General features: G+C 40.5%; 1 protein-coding gene across 1 annotated transcript in view; it reads right to left on the reverse strand.

The window, feature by feature from the left end:
- The window catches only part of AKAP11 (A-kinase anchoring protein 11), a 31,837-nt gene extending 27,483 nt beyond the window's left edge, over nt 1–4,354 (reverse strand). Inside the window, exon 1 of the mRNA XM_075197706.1 lies at nt 4,344–4,354. Coding sequence (XP_075053807.1) covers nt 4,344–4,354 — 11 coding nt within the window. The remainder of the gene's footprint in view (nt 1–4,343) is intronic.
- Between the last annotated feature and the right edge of the window lie 13,837 nt (nt 4,355–18,191).

The following is an 18,191-nucleotide window of genomic DNA, read 5'->3' on the forward strand; positions in this document are numbered from 1 at the left end:
GTACATACTGGTAATACAATCACTAACACACTAAATCACCAGCGTACTACTGTATACATACTGTGTGGGTGCAGATATTATAGTACATACTGTTAATATAAATGCTAACACAAGCTGAGGTAAAGTATAAATACTGTCATTATCATAGAAAGTATCACATAACCTTTAATACGCAATAACACGGAATCAGTCAAATTTTAGTAAATGAGAAATAATTACACATACACTATTATTATGTTGTATCCCTTAAAGAGACCTCTAGGAGTACTAATAACGCATTGATGTGATCTATTTTGTTACGTGGAATCTGCTTTACGCTAAGTACATTTAGTTTATGTAAAGAAGGATACAATCATTAAAAGATAACTCTAGAAGCTTTGTCAGGTTCTACTATTACATCAAAGCATAGTAAATATACAGTATGATTGGTGTTTTACATGCTCAGGAAGACTCTGCTTGTCGTTCATCACTGGAAAGGAAAAGGTTTACTAGTATAAAGGAAGCTTCTAAAACCACAGTTTCCTTGCAGTTCAGTACAAATAAAAATGATTAACTTGTGTGTACAGCAATTTGACATAGCATAGCCCTCTGACGTGGTCATACATTTTACACAGTTGGACATAATTCAGATTTTATTTTTCCATAAAGAGGATCACTTTTCACACGGACAGATTTCACTTCAGGCAATAGACATATATTCCTTACACAGATTTCTGGATTAACCAGGGCAGGGGGCTGGCAATCAATGTGACTAAAATAAAGGACTGCTAGCACCTAAACCTTTGGGGTCACATCGATCATCCTCAGTGGTTCCTTAGAAGATCATGTTGGCTCCTAGATATCACAGACTGGTTCGTGAGATCTGTGTTATGTCCATCCCTGGTTTAAGGTCAATATAAAAATACACGATCATTTCCTCTAAGTACTTCAATTTGTTTACACTTCCCCTGACACTATTTTTTTTATATCTGAAAAACGTCACTAGGTTAAAAAGATACAAGCTGAGAAAAAGAATTACTATTTTTTGTTGTCAGGGTGGAAAGGGAGTAGATTACATGAACAGTGGAAATAACAAACTAGAACTTGCAAAACAGGTTGTAAAAGTAAAAAAAAATAAAAAAAAATAATATTTTTCCCACAGAGTGCTGGTGGGGAATCATTTTAGTGCTTACCCAAATGTGTGACAATATTACTATCCAGATTTTTACTGAAAATTAAGTATATTAGGGGTTGTGGGTGTCAATATAAGACTGGCACTGAGAAAGTTGCCAGAGAACCACTTTATCATTCTGTTCCAGGCACTAGAAACGAAAGTTTAAAGCAACAATGCCACAAGTTAATAGCAAGTTAAGTATAATTTTTCTTAGCTGTCCTCCCACAAATCATTAGCTCCTTTTTAAAATCTCTATGGAGGGGAGTACCAGTTAAACACTGTGGGGCATATTCAATTAGGATTCCGGTCCGCGGTAACGCGGAACCTGCACAGTATTGCTGGTAATACGGTACCGCAATAACGCGGATTTTCATACGCACCAATCCACGTTATTGCGGTACCGTGGATTAACTTCGCGGCCCGTTCTGGCGCGATCCCGCGGACTGGAAACGTAATTGAATATGCCCCACAGTTCTCAGCATGTCATGTGAAGGCAGAGAGGGGAGAAGGAGATGGAGGATTTTACAGTGCACAGTGCAGCCAAAGCTCAGAGGGGTGTTCCAAAGCCTCTCTGCTCACTACATCATGTGCTATGTGACAGCGGTTGCCATGATTGGCACATAATACTGAAAACTTTGCAGAATTATAAATCATTAATAGCAACATGAAGAAACATACCAAGGAAAATGGTAATTACAAAGCGTTTTCTTATAGCCGGCCATCGTGATTTATGTAAAAGAAACACTGCTCAATTTTTCATGGGATTGCTGCTTTAAGATCAAAGGCAGGGCAAACGTGCCTGAAACATTCTATGTATACACTAAATAAAAATAAACTAAAAGCAGCTACATAAAGTCAAATGCATATTTAAGATACACATTTAGACAGATGCACTAATATCTACAATTACAGTAGGTTCTCTCTTAAATTGAATTCACATAGCCAAAATGAGTTACTAGTTTCTTCTGCCGTATGGATAAAGATGCAGCTGATATGAGAGCTAATGAAACATATCTGCTTTCTTCCTAAATATTCAGCCCTTTTTTATTTTTTCTGTTTCTTTTCTACTGATTTAATGTGTAGGTCTGTATGAACCTATCACGCTATAGGGAAATGCTTCCTCAGCTTAAACACTTCCCTGATGACAGAGGGAGTGAAACCATTTCTCTGACAATCTGAGACTATCTCAGCTGCTGGGGGTTCACAACTGACAAGTATAGAAGTAAAGGTGGGCGTCTCATGGCAAGGACACCCATCTTTCTGCTACTCTGAGGCGGGGGGAGATCTTTTCAAATACAAACAGATTCTATTAAAGAGCATAACTGCTTTCTGCAATAAAAAGTTTGTGTTTCAGTTTGAATATTTGACATTTTATAAATTTCTCCCCAGTGCCCTTCTAAGATCTGAAAGTTAATGGCTGTGCAAGAGTCCAACACAGTATGAAAACTCAAAGCTAAACAGGAAGGAGCAGGCTTGTGAGAGAGCCCAGACTACACATTTCCAAACTAACTTCATAAAGGTTAGATGAAATTCATGCTGCAGAGAGCAGACAAGAATGAACAAATCTTACAAATGCTATACGTCACAAATACAGCAGTGGGAAAATTCATTTAACAAAAAATAAATATATAAAAAAGAAATCTGAAAACATTTTTGGATATTTTGAGGTCATTCATGAACCAGATTTTTTTTTTACCCATGCTGCACATTTCATTTTGCGCAAATGCACAGATTTATCTCCCGGACACTACATAGGTATATGCCCATATTGCCGATTTTACTGTTTTATTATGTGGAAAAAGCTATTACAATTCAGTGTATTCTAGAATTGAATGCAAAGATTTTAAGGGGTCACCAACATGAATAATGCTGGTTGTACCTTTTCAGATAATCCCATCCTTTTTGGAAAGCATATTTATGCAGTGGTGTCGTGAGAATATAAGCTTTGGCTGGCTAGGTCTCCTCCTATCAGAGGAGGGATGCCCACACTTTTGATATTGGGCTGAATAGAAGGTTTGGGGTAACAAAAATGAAGGGTAAGACACAACCTTTAAAATCTAAGGTTCTATGTCAGTAGGTTTAGATATGTCACAAGGGCCTTCAGATTGTTAGCCTTATGTCATAAATTCCATTTTCATTAATAGCGAGCAATATTTAAATCAGGTAAGTTTTTTTATTTGGTTTTTGCAGACAGACAAAAAACAAGGAAACAATCACACCAAAGTATACGGAAAGCATAAGAACCACACTTGCCTTCCCTTGTCCACACCCAAAGCGATATACAGTAACACAGCAAAAAGTAATATAAATGGTTGCAAGCGGGTTGCATTACGTGCAGGTCACATATTGGCATCACAAAACATGAAGCACTTCACCACACTTAGAGCCAAAAAAGTATTAGTTCAGTAAATCATATCAACATAACCTCGAGAAGGCTAAAGTTACAGTGCTCCCCCTTCCCCCATACTAAGATTGATCTAGTCTGAGACAGCGAAATCCTCCAAGCGGGTTCTATATCTCGATCTTAACCTGTGGGACCAAACCTTGCAAACTTGGCTTTGCGATATGTATACATGTATCTCTCGCATTGCAAGGTAGCATTAACAAGCGCTCTCTATTTTTCAATGTCAGGCAGGTCTGGGGCCATTCAAACTCTAGCAATTATAACCTTGGCTATGGTTATTAAGCTAAAGGTATATTTATACGCAGGATGATCCATGCAACGCTCTAGAGATATACCACAGACGCCATTTGGGATTCATAGGAGGAGCAGCTGGGCTTGCACCAGTAGCACATTTCCAAACCTCAGCCCAAAATTTTTGAACTAGTGGGTGCCAGAAGCATGACCCTTTGGGCGGGCAGAAGTACTCCATTGACCCATTCGAGCAACCTAGTGAGGGTGTAAAAGACTATGTAAAATAAACAGATGAATATGTTGATAAGTGAGGCAAAAAGTGGCATCACGAAGGGTTTTAAGCATATGGTTCCAGTCCTTATCTAGAAGGGGTTCCAAAACCACTTGCCAACTAGACTGTAGATTACTCAAGTCAATCAAAGATTTCTTCCGAGCTGCCCCCTTCCATTGGAACGACCTTCCACGCTCCAGCCGACTGCCCCCTAATTTGTGCACCTTCAAAACGGAAACTTAAAACGTATCTGGTCCTCAAAGCCTACAAGCCATCCAACTAACCTTATCTCCATACTCGATCTCCTCTCTTTAGGATGTAAGCTCTGACAAGCCGGGCCCTCTTCCCTCCTGTCTCTCTACCTATTCTTCTGCTCCAACTTCACTGTGGAAGCCTTATTTGGAGAAATGTTTTGTTTATTGGTCTGCATCATTTTACCCTGTTTGATTCACTGTCTTTTTTTTTCTGTACTGCGGAAATCTTGTGGCGCATTATAAAAAAAAAGATTAATTATAATATTGCTTTCTTTGCCACTGGTATGTAATGTAAGTATGCAACTGATTGATTTAGCGCATGTTTAACAGTGTAGCATAAAAGATAGCTGCTGCTGCATTAGTAGCTTCATATAGATGGAAAAGGTAATTAGAACAAGTCTATTCTTTTCTTAAGAGACAGTCAGAAATCCATTTTTGTAAAGGCATCAATGAAACACTTTTGCAGACTTAAATCCTGCTATCCTGATTTTAATTTTCTGCGCTGAAGCTCATCTGTGCAATTTGTTTTTTTTATTTTATTTTTTTAACAGATTATTTGAGCACCTACAGATATGCAACCCTATTAAAAATATCAAGGCCTCTTGGCCACCTGCTGATCATCTGCCCTTCCTGTAACTGTACTCACTGAGGCACTTCACACCTAATGAAGTTCCTATTAAAGTATAGGCTGTAGTCTCAAATATTGTTTCAGTCAACAAAACAGCTGCCACCCCTATGTAAGTGACACGTTGGTGAAAGGAAATTATGTCACAGTGTCAATCATTGTACTGTTATTACAAGGGTATGTATTAATAATTTCATAACCGTCCAGAGAAGGCAAAATATGTATATGGGGAAAATAAATTCTTTATATCCTGGCATAACAGTACTGCTGCCACTTCTTCTAAGAGACATATTGGGAGATTTTGGGGCAGACCTTATTAGTGGCATGTGTACTATATGTAGGTAAAATTGGAGAGATGGGAATGCTGCAGGATTAATTTTTAATGTAGGTGCAGAAAACTATCAAGATTTTCAAATGCTGTATCACACAGGGTTGTACTTTGTCATTTCAAGTAAGACTTAGTTTTTTTTATTACATTTTATCTTAAATATTTGGTCTGTTCAGTAGAACATATGTGTAACAATTGCTACCATATCAAAGCAAGCTCCATTTAGTTTTGGCAAAAAAATGTTCTACTAGTTCTCCTAGAATAACTTAAAGCTGCTTCATCACCTACTGAAAGCGCTGTACTAACGTGCTCCTCCCCCCTAGCTAGATCCCTGAGGGCTGCTACTTGCAGTCATTTTCCCAGGGCTCCTCTGTTCTTCTCACAACATCAACAGAAAACTGGGAGGAGGCAGGGCTGAGTGGGAGAACCAATCACAAGCCACTATCAATAAATTATGGCTTGTGATTCGTCACTCTATTCCCACATGCTTTTTAAAGTGGCAAATAGAACAGATTTATCAGTCTACCTTGCAGAACCAGCAGAGCCTCAGGAAAAACATATGTATGGAGCAGCTTGTTGTAGCTTTAAAGGGTATCTTCCCAATCATTTAAGTCAGGAGAACCCTATGAAAATAAAAAACCATTGCTCCATCAAATAAGGGAATAAACAGTCATCAGCCAGGGTGCCGAGCAGTCGCCAGCGTATACAGATATCAGTGATAGTGATTAAACATTCGAAAAAGGTAAGTATGGTTTGTACAGTAAATCTTATTTCTAAGTGTGCGGTAGGAAGCAGCAAAAACAATTGTGTAGAAAATGAAATATATAATTGACATTTTTTTCCACATGTGTGTTCAATAACTCCTATGTACACAGGTACATACACTTTATATTCAGTGATTGAAATAAACATCCTTTGTTACATTGTTACCTGCCTTTATCTCACTATTTCAGGTAAAGTAATGTAACAAAGCAATGACAAAGGTAAGTCCGATGCCTGTTTGTATAGGAAGAGTAATCAGCCACTGTATAGGTCATTGGTTCGGCTTCATCTAGAATACTGTGTTCAGTTCGGGAACCATATTTCCAGGATAAATCTATAAGAGACTGTACAAAGAAGGGCAACTAAAATGGTGCATTTTATATCACAAAACTTAACCAGAAAGACTAAAAGATCTTAATATGTATAGTTTGAAGCAGAAAAGGGAACGGGGGACATGATAAAATCTCCAATATATCAAGGGATTTAACAAGGTACAGGCGAGAAACATTCTTGAAAGGAAGATAAGTATTAGAACATGAGGACATGCACCGACACTGGAGGAAAGTAGGTTCAGAAGAAATGTGAGGAAAAGGAAGTGGATAAGTGGAATAGTCTCCTATCAGAGGTGGTAGAGGCTAATACAGTACAGCAGTTTAAACATGCATGGGGTAAACAAAGATATTCTTACAAAGAATTAAGGATCAAACAGGGTTTGAGGTTACCATATGTTAAAAAATGGGCAGACTAGATGGGCCAAGTGGTTCTCATCTGCCATCACTATATTTACTGTACTGTAATTGTTAAACATTTTCCACAAACAAACAGAGCTGTTATTAACCATATACTGTGTAGACAAATTATTATTGTTGTTAGTACATTAAATATTTTGATTGATACTGTCAGCTATTCAAAATACATGTAAACAGACCACATTCTTAGCATTATTAAGTCTAATTCAGTACAGTCAAAGTTCTTCATGGGAAATGCTGGATCACAAGCAATTATGTTAAGAGTACATTGAACTCTGTGCATAAACGCTTGGAGGGATGTACAACTAATCTTGGCAAGCCACAGCGAAACAAACACACAGAGGTTTGCGGAAAATGTGTGTCTTGACAAAGTAAAATGTAAGACGTGTGACTGTACAAGAACACGTCACTAATCCAGTACTGATGCTGGATTGTCCTACTTTTTGTACTGGGCAGGACTGAATGCAATACATGTAGAGAAACTCAATACACTATGTATTCATCTTACATGTGAAATTCTGCAAGCAACAACGCACAAGTCATATGCAGGACATTATTGCAGCTGCTAAACAATAAATTACACACAGCTATAGATTTTCTGTGCTCATGGAAACACTTCATTTCTTTGTCCTTGCAAAATATACCTATTGGGCAATTCTAAACCTACTAATGAAATATTTATATATTGCATTCATGTTGCACTAATTAACACGTTTTATTTCAGAATACTTAGGCATTGATACAAACATATCCAATTCATTTCCTAGAACAGATATTTCAAAAGACATTTTCAGGAAGCCAAGAGCAGCTATTTTCTGTAACTAGGTTTATTTATGAAGGTTGTTAAGAAGCTAGACCACATAAAAAATGGTTTATCATTTGTTGTAAAATCAGACATGTAATTTGACTGTCAAATGTCAACATTGTGGAAATAAACAGAACAGTTTATGAATCAGTGCATAGTAAAATCTGTGAACATAGGATGGAAGGAAATAGAAAGTGACACTTTAATTTCAACATTCATGTACCAAGAATATTGAGAAAAAAAATGCTAATTTTACACTGCTGTGACAGAGACATAAATGTAAGGGGGAAAATCATCAATATAATGGTACACACTAGAGCCATTAGTGTAGGCCTGAACATGTAAATACAGCAGGAAATACAACACTTCAATTATGACTTGTAAATCAAATTTAAAGGGGCTACAGTGATAAACAGAAAATAATTTTATAGCATCAAATCTACTGATTGACTTGTTCAGTAAATAAGAGCACATGCATATTCTCCCACACTACATTGCACACAGCCTGCTGGCATTCATCCACAAACATATATCAAAATGACAGCTTTAGCCATTTATTGTCTGAAGTTCCATAAATATGAAATGAAAAAGGGGATCTATCAGGATGAGGTTCCTTCAACAGAAACAGAACTATAATATGTTATAATTCGTTTGTGATGATCAAAGAGGCATACTAACCCCCTAGTATACAACATTCTGTGAGCTCTGCAATGGATTTGGAAAGCATTATATTATGGATATTACATGATAAAAAGCACAACCCTCATCACAGCTGTACTCTACATGCACATACATTATTCACACTCAGGAGGATGCCACAGAACATGGGTACACAGGTGATGCGGTGGCTGGGTACAGGTTGGGCACAGGTACAATGAGACGCAACAAGTGACAGAACAGTCATCATTACCATGGGATTATCCGGTCAGGGTCAGGCCACCACAACCCCGCCCGGTGGAGTCGAAGCTCGATGACAGCTGCTGCCGAACAGATATGCAGCCCCCCCTGCCCAGGGCTGCAGCAACTCAGGATCTCCGAGCACGTACAGGTGGTGGCATCATCAGCAGAGCCCGGACAGACACCGTTCAGGCTCCGCTGCGCACATAACGAGGTGTTGTGGTTCCAACCACTGACGTCCTCAACGTCATCAGCTAGCGCACACTCTGTCGCCCTGGTTGGCAAAAGACCGAATGGTTGGCAAGCAAGTCATTAGCTCATCAACCAACGGCCGAGTATGTGATTTTCAGCAGTGTGACGTGACAGTCGTTTTGAGATGCCGGTTTCGTTTGAAACTAGTAAGGTAAAACATGTAGGTCTGTTTGCACCACACTGAATCCATCTGCTTAAGAAAATTGTAGTTCTAGCAGTGCACAAGACTGATTATGTGCCCAGCAGCTGCAGCACCTGCATATGTACAATGACTATGCTCTATGACAGCCATGTGCTGCATGTATATGTACAATGACTTTGCTCTGTGACAGCCCTGTGCTGCATGTATATGTACAAGGAGTATGCTCTGTGCTGCATGTATATGTACAATGACTTTGCTCTGTGACAGCCCTGTGCTGCATGTATATGTACAAGGAGTATGCTCTGACACAGCCCTGTGCTGCATGTATATGTACAAGGAGTATGCTCTGTGCTGCATGTATATATACAATGAGTATGCTCTGTGACACAGCCCTGTGCTGCATGTATATGTAAAATGAGTATGCTCTATGACAGGCCTGTGTTGCATGCAGATGTACAATGAGAATGCTCTGTGACACAGCCCTGTGCTGCATGTATATGTACAATGAGTATGCTCTATGACAGGCCTGTGTTGCATGCAGATGTACAATGAGTATGCTCTGTGACACAGCCCTGTTCTGCATGTATATGTACAATGAATATGCTCTGTGACACAGCCCTGTGCTGCATGCTCATCGCTGGGGGAAGAGGTCTTACACAGGTACTGTGGAACTTACGCTTGCTGTACACACTACGATTCTGCCACTCAGTCCAAGCTCAGAGTAACATGAGAGCATACTTCCCAAATCTTGAAAAATCATTTCAGGTAGACAAGAGAAAGTACACTAATGCATCGCACACAGCACCATCCATTGGGTTTGTGTATGGGTGGCATGGCGCCAGATACCATGTAATATGGGGAGGCAGTTTGTTTTAAAAAGATGCATAGTGTTTTCACACACATTATGTACAAGTCCCAGATAGTACTTAGCACATGTAGTAGCAGTGAGTACAATAGAAATCTTTCTTAGGCAATTTTTTTTCACAATGCAATAGTTAGCAATTTTACCAACGACAAAGAAAAAAAATCCTGATCCATGTGTACACGATAGACACGATTTACCTTCAGATCTCTGCTCTTCATCTCTCATAACCATTGGCTGAAAAGATTGTGACTGCACACTCCCTAGAGATCTATGGACATTGCCAGTTGTGAGGGCACACACACTTGAAGGATTGGAACAATATTGTTCCTTCGTTGAGCATGATTTTTAGTTTGGTTATTAAATAAAAATATAATTGTTTCTAGCATTAGTGATATGATAAATATTCCCGTCCTACTTCCCTGTGCAGAGCAGGCACATACACCCTGAGGTCGGCTAATTCCTATGCTCACACGTCGCAGCACCCAGATGTCTGCTGTTACTATATACGATGGAGGTGAGCATTCCAGATGGGTGGGCCATAAAATGAGCCAGGAGAGAGCAGAAGAGTGAAGGTTAGACCAATCAATAACTTCCTATCCAGTAACTTCTGATTTGAAGTGTATAGTATGTTATAAGGATACAATTACTTGAACCAAGGCATATCCTGCATTTTACTACATGCAGGATATTTAAATTAATGTTGCTCCATTGAACCATTATTTCACTTTCAATCAGTAATAGCCATCAAATCATTATTGTCAATCATTAGAATAATAATAATAAAATAATTAGTACACCCCATACTATATACTGTCCACTCCCTGCTTATCATAGTGCATACTTGCCTACTTTTGGCAAGTTGTATCTGGGAAAGGGGTGTGTCTAGAGGGCGGAAGGGGGCGGGTGCGGGGAATCATGTCACTTTGGCCCCGCCCCCGGTGACAAATATGCCGTTTTGTCACGGGGCAGGGCCAAAATGACGCGATTCACCGCAAATCGCGTCATTTTAGCCCCGCAGCTGCGGGATGCGAGAGATTTGCCAGCTCTCCCGGGAGTCTGTGAGACCGACCCCAATTTCGAGAGTCTCCCGGAGTTGTATGTCATAGTGCTGTAATTATAGACTGTCTCTACTTTAGAACATTTTCAACACTGCTTCCACTTGCACAACTTAAAATTCTAAATTATTGTCCTTAACTGCCTGTCTGAGAACTGACTTTCTACATTCCATGAGAATCACCTGCATTGTGGCAACACATAGATCGGTGACCAGCAAATATTGTGGCCATATAGAATTTTTATACTGCTGCTCCTGAAACCAACCTGCTGACTGAATGTTCCTTGGCACCTGCTTGGTAATACACAGCACTCAGAGTGATGTGTTACAAATGCTTCCACATTGGGGTTGCCCTGAAAATCCTGTGGTGTTACAAGTTATCACCCAGACTTCCTCCTTGAGAACACTATCAGAGCAGTATAGACATGATCCATGTCTTTACTGCCACTCAGCAACAAGAAATCCCTGGTAATACGGATGTAATGCTAGTTGATATGCCTGCCATCATTAGCTTCCCCCATATCATACTGTCCCCATATCATACTGTCCCCATATACTGCCGTTCCCATATACTGCCGTTCCCATAATATCATACTGTCCCCATATACTGCCGCTCCCATAATATCATACTGTCCCCATATACTGCCGCTCCCCCATATCATACTGTCCCCATATACTGCCACTCTCATAATATCATACTGTCCCCATATACTGTCCCCATATACTGCCAATCCCATATCATCATACTGTCCCCATATACTGCCACTCCCCCCATATCATACTGTCCCCATATACTGCCACTCCCATATCATCATACTGTCCCCATATACTGCCACTTCCATATCATCATACTGTCCCCATATACTGCCGCTCCCCCCATATCATACTGTCCCCCTGTCCCCATATACTGCCACTCCCATATCATTCTGTCCCCATATACTGCCGCTCCCCCCATATCATACTGTCCCCGTCCCCATATCATACAGTCCCCATATACTGCCGCTCCCATAGTATCACTGTCCCCATATACTGCCACTCCCATATCATCATACTGTCCCCATATACTGCCGCTCCCCCCATATCATACTGTCCCCCTGTCCCCATATACTGCCACTCCCATATCATTCTGTCCCCATATACTGCCGCTCCCCCCATATCATACTGTCCCCGTCCCCATATCATACAGTCCCCATATACTGCCGCTCCCATAGTATCACTGTCCCCATATACTGCCACTCCCATATCATCATACTGACCCCATATACTGCCGCTCCCCCCATATCATACTGTCCCCATATACTGCCACTCCCATATCATCATACTGTCCCCATATACTGCCACTTCCATATCATCATACTGTCCCCATATACTGCCGCTCCCCCCATATCATACTGTCCCCCTGTCCCCATATACTGCCACTCCCATATCATTCTGTCCCCATATACTGCCGCTCCCCCCATATCATACTGTCCCCGTCCCCATATCATACAGTCCCCATATACTGCCGCTCCCATAGTATCACTGTCCCCATATACTGCCACTCCCATATCATCATACTGTCCCCATATACTGCCGCTCCCCCCATATCATACTGTCCCCATCCCCATATCATACAGTCCCCATATACTGCCGCTCCCATAATATCACTGTCCCCACATACTGCTTTCCCCATATCGTACTGTCCCAGTATACTGCCGCTCCCATAATATCATACTGTCCCTATATAATATACTGCCGCTCCCTTAATATCATACTGTTCCCATATACTGCCGCTCCCTTACTATCATACTGTTCCCATATCATACTGTCCCTATATTCTGCTGTCCCAATATACTGCTGCTCTCATATCATACTGTCCCAATATAGTCGAGGGGGAGAAGAGGAAGTGGGAGACGGGAAAAGGGAAATGCTTTTTAGGTCCAAGAGAGCTGTGGAGCACAGCCCTGCACTCCCAGCATCCTTTGCACCCACATGCATGCAATGACATAATTGCCCACAAATGGACGCACTGTATGTCATAATTGAATTACAATAAATATTTTATATAATTTACTCAAATAGTGTTGTAGTCTTTTGTTGTGTAGCACATTTGTAACCTGGCCATAGAACGGAGGGGATTTTTGCCCTATATGTTACATAATACCATGTTAAAGGTGTTTTTAGTGGCACCACTTAACTGTATTAAATGAGTTTCAACTGTGTGTGGCCTATCCATGGCATAATCCTCATTGTTCAGGTGACTTTCTCAGGGTGGATTACTTAGGTCTGTTGTCGCTCTTAGTTCCTTGGTAGCATGCATAGTCTTTTCATGTTTTTATATCCCTGTGCTTGACCCTACTATTATTTGCTCTTTCCTAACAGCACTCTCAATCACCTCTTCACTATGCCTATTCCTATTCTTCCATTACCTATGTTACTCTGTCTGCCTTTCACACATCTGGATTGCATTACATTTCGGTCTACAATAATCCTTACTATAAGCGCCATCTTAACCTAACTATTTAAACCTAGTATTCATTGACTCTGTTTTACTTAAACTACATGGTTTCCCTTTATTCAACTACTGCTGTAGTCATTTCTACAACACTACTCTCAATGCAGCCCAGATGTGGCAGCTCTAGTCAAGTTTGGCGCTCCAAACTGATCTGGTACCTGGCCCAAGTGCTTTTGTCCCGCTGAGCGTCAATGGAGAAAATCTTAATCCAAAGTCAACTTCCTCCACTGTACATTTGTATTACGATTATTCTGTTATTCCACTACAAACTTTTTCTCTTCATCCTCTATTCAACGCCTCACTTTCTGTTTCTTTGGTAAGTCTTAAGTTCATCTCTGCGCTCTAATCGCTGCCCTTTACCTTCCATTCAGTCTCTCCATCTGTACTCTGTTTACAGAAAGCACCTATGAAAAATAGTTTCCCTCTCAAACATCCTCTACATACAATATTCATACTGATCATTTTAATTATCAAAGCTAAAGACACCATTAAGCGTATCATTCAGAAGAATTGGTCCAGTGATTCAGTCTGAACTGATAAGTTGTCGCTGAGTAGTCCAATCGATTAAGAATTTTCCTTAAAGAAATAGACTGACATTTTCTGTTTTTTTTTTATACCATCTCTGTTTATTAATTTTTAAAGAAATGTTAACACTGTAGGACATATAAGGATAAAGAAAAACAGTACAAACTTACAAGAAATACAAATTACATGGGAAGAAGTGGTAAGTGAGCAGAAGAAAGGAGCTGGTTAGAAGGGACGAGATCAGCTGTCATGTTACTGTATGCAAAAGGTGAATGATACCAAATACATGGTAACACTATAGTGTATACCATTACAATCCTAACTCAGTAGTAACAATGCAAGCAGAAACCATCAAGCAAGTTAGCAAAGAAGATAAATTGCATTTTGTGAAGACAACGTTAAGACATTGACCAGTATTAAAGAATTAGCTCAAGCTTAAAAAGGATGTGAAACATTAGACCGCAGTGACCATATCAATGTATATTGATCAGCCTTGCTATGAATTGATGAATGTATTCTTTCAACTGGACAGAGTTCTTTAACGTCGATCCAATGTAAAAATTGGAAAGCCAGTAGATTCCCAAAGTTTCGAAATTAACCTTTTAGCAACAATCATTATCATCATCAACAATGAGCAAGAATGTCGTCAGTTTATTTTTTATTTTTAGAAATAGATATTTAAGAAAAAAAATAAATATATTTTTTTATTAGTTTTTCAATTTTTGCAAAGCTAAAAGTAAACAGTACAAATATACACGAAATCTAGAGGGAAATGGGAAGGAAGTGGGAAGGAAACAAAGGAAAACTGGGACAATAGGATAAATGGAAAAGGAAAATAAAGAGCAAATCGTGACAAGGAACATAAAAAGGAGTGAAGTGAACCAGAGTTATATACGAAAACATTGACATCGATATATAAGGTCTATTAGAAATAGATGTAAAGGTTTGGAATAGTAAAATGTGTATGACACGTATACATATTGTAGTGTGCAAAATGTTATTGCTTGTTATGACTAGGGTTGTCAGTGCAGAAACCTAAAATTGGAGAACAGCCTCTCCATATACGAGAATAAGAAAATGTATCTCTGTCACGTCTCCAACATGTATCTTTCTGTTATTACTAGACTCTTATAGTCTGGAATAAATGTATCTTTATCATTTATTTATAAAGGTGTCACAAAGTTTCTGCAACGCTGTACATTGGTTCCAAAGGGTAAGAGAAATATACATAGAAACAAAGCATACAAAACACAAATTATATATAAAACATTAAGACAACTAGAACAAGTTATACATAGAAGAGAAAAATTGCTTTCAAGGCAGACCAGAACAGATGTGAAAACGAGGGTAGTGAGGAACATACTTTCACAATCTAGAAGGAAAAGTTTTAATGTGAAATGGAGTTCCTATTTTCTCAAAAAATTGGCAGGAGAAATTTGTGTTAGATCTTTCAGTCTAGAATAATTGAACTGCTTTGTAATAAGCAAACACAAATAAAGGCCCAGGCCTCCTCTAATCTATGGTTGAATAAAAAGTGAACATTTCAGGAGAGGTTGTTAAACCCAAATTAATTTGAGAGTGCTGACTTGGTCCCAAAAGGAGGATATTTTTGGGCAGAATCATGTGAAAAATATGTACCCTGCTGAACAGCCACGCCAGCAGGACAAAGAACGGAACATTTTGGAGAGCTTGTTTGGGGGTGAAATACCATATATAGTACACCTTATAGGGGTTCTCTTTTAACAGGGTGGTGATGGAACTGGTGACCAGGCCCCTCTCGTCTGCGGCCAGCAGTCTATAAGGTTTCAAGGATTAAACTTTAAATGAATTTCAAGGATTATTACTCAAAGAATGTAGGGTGGAGGTCTGGAAATTTAGATTGCAGATCATCTGAAGAAAGAAAGGTGCCTTGGTGTAAAAGGTCACCAGCAAATTGAATACCAGAAGCAATACAAGCACCAGAAAAAGCAGTGGAGAGCCTCAGAGGGAAGTCAGGATTCCCCCAGAGAGGTAGAATGGAAGGGGAGGACAGCAGTATGTCTAGATGGGGGGCAGGTCTCCGAGACAGCGGCTAATGAAGGGAGATCCAAGGTGTTTCGGGAGACTCCAGATGAAAGAGAGACGGCAGCTTCAGGTAAGTGGTCTCAATGTCGACCCACGAAAGAGATGTCAGAGAAGTAAAGGAAGCTACAATTAGGCTCCAATGGGCAGCCCAGTAGTAAATATTCAAATCTGGAAAGCCCCTGCCACTGCACTTAGTGGGCTTCTTGAGAAGAGCTAGTTTGACCCTGGGAAACCTGCTGTTCTAGACAAACATAGGTATTTTTGGATAGAGATAAGTTGGGGAGAGTCTGAAAGTAGTAGAGAAGTTTAGGGAGGAGATTCATTTTGACAGCAATGATGCTGCCCAGCCACGAGATAATTAAAGGGCGCGTCAAGAGAAGAGCTCAACTTAAGTTTCACAAAAAGACCTGAGTAGTTCTCCTGGTACAGGGGGACTGATAGAAGCTGGTAATAAAAACACCAAGATATTTTTTTTCGTTTTGTTTTGCCATTGAAAGTTGAATTTTGAGGCAAGAGCTTTACCGGACGGTCTTCTGGCTGAGGAGATTAAGCAAAAGAGCTTCCCATTTGGCAGTATTAATTTTGTAGCTTAAGAGGCCACCGTAATGTAAAATTCAGAAGAGGCTGGTGGAGAGTCGAGAGGACTTGATCAGCAAAGAGATAATTTGCTTTCAAGACCCCCTGTCTGCACATCCCTTATATCAGGACAGGTTTGAATCTTTGCAGCAAGGGGCTCTATGATGAGGATGAAGAGGGGAAAGGGGGCAGCCATGATGGGTACCATTAGAGATGGAGATCGGGTCAGAAGGAGAACCATTGATCATGACTCATAGGGGTGGGAGCAGATGGATTTAGCACAAGAAGTAATACTTCCAGATATACAAAATGCCAATAAAGCTTGGGACATAAAATTCCAAGAAATCTTGTCAAAAAGCTTTCACAGCATCTAGGGAGAGAATAATTGCCAGGGCTTTTCTAGTATTGAGGATATGAATCACATCTACAATCCTCCTTGTGTTATCCCTCATCTGGTCAGCCTGAGACAAATCCCACCTGGTCAAAATGAACAAGGGATGGAAGTACTGAATTTTTTCTATTTGTGTCACACACCGGTCTCCGGGTATCTCTACTCGAGGAACGGCACACCTGCCCTCATTTTAATTCTCCCCATTGTGCATGCTGTCCTGTCAGCAGCAGTCTGCGCCTGTGCAACTGGTAATAGCTGTGGTTCATAGTCTGCTGCATATCCTGGGTGCCGCTGATCTCTGCTTACCTGTTCCACTTGTTAGTGGTAATTGCTGTGATCAACGCCAGCTACCTACCCCGCATGCACCGCTGATCTCCGTTGATCCGTTCCACCTCCAAGTGGTAATAGCTATGGTTCATCGTCTGCTGCATAACCCGTGTACCGCTGACCTCTGCCTAGCTACCTCTCCGTGGATTGCCCTGTCCTGGGTCATCATCTCCTCCTCTCCAGTGTTCTACTAGAGAATCATGTATCTGCCCTGCATTGGGCCTTATTCCTCTGTGTCAAGTTGCCTCTCAAAGTCACCTCTCTGTTCTGTCTCATTGGGAACTTCCCTAGGGGGCCGCGACCTGCAGGGTGGAAGCCGCTAAGCCTAAATCTCCTTGCGGGGATCTCTGGTGAATACCTTCCGCTCTGTTAGACTTCACGTCACTGGGTGAAGTCAAGCCAATACCAGCTGAGACAGCAGGATCTCACTCATCCTTCGTGCTCAACCTGACAATTTGCCAGAATCTTGGTATATAATTTGACATCATTATTGAGCAGGGAAATAGGTTGATAATTAGCGCAATAATAGATATCCTTGCCTTCTTTATGGATCACAGAGATCCAATCCTCCAAGGATTCCCTGGACCAAGACTTACCAGCAAGAATTGACTTGAAAAGAGTATGCAGACAGGTGAGCAGGACTTTAGGAAATTTCTTGTAGTATAAAGCCATCGGGCCCCGGAGCCTTCTCCAACTTCTGGGACTTTATAACCTCAATTTTTTCGTGAAATTTCAGCACGGAGTTGAGTTCCAGTTGAGGCGAAAGTTTGGAGAAATTAGCAGAAGAAAGAAAGGTATTGATTATCCACAAGTGCCTCTGCTTGGCCGAGTTTCGAGTAATAGGGGTGAAAAGAGGAGCGAAGCCCTTGGGGATTAAAATGTAGGACCCCGTGTGAGTCCCTGAGAGCTACTTTCTTGGAGTAGATTGGGATCTGGATTGGATTTATAGCCAGTTCTAATGCTCGCAACGAGTCCGTTAGCTGGATGGTCTTGGCTAGTCGGAAGCATTTCGACTTACAGGC

This window comes from Mixophyes fleayi, chromosome 2 (assembly GCF_038048845.1).
Source record: "Mixophyes fleayi isolate aMixFle1 chromosome 2, aMixFle1.hap1, whole genome shotgun sequence".
NCBI classification, from domain to species: Eukaryota; Metazoa; Chordata; class Amphibia; order Anura; family Limnodynastidae; genus Mixophyes; species Mixophyes fleayi.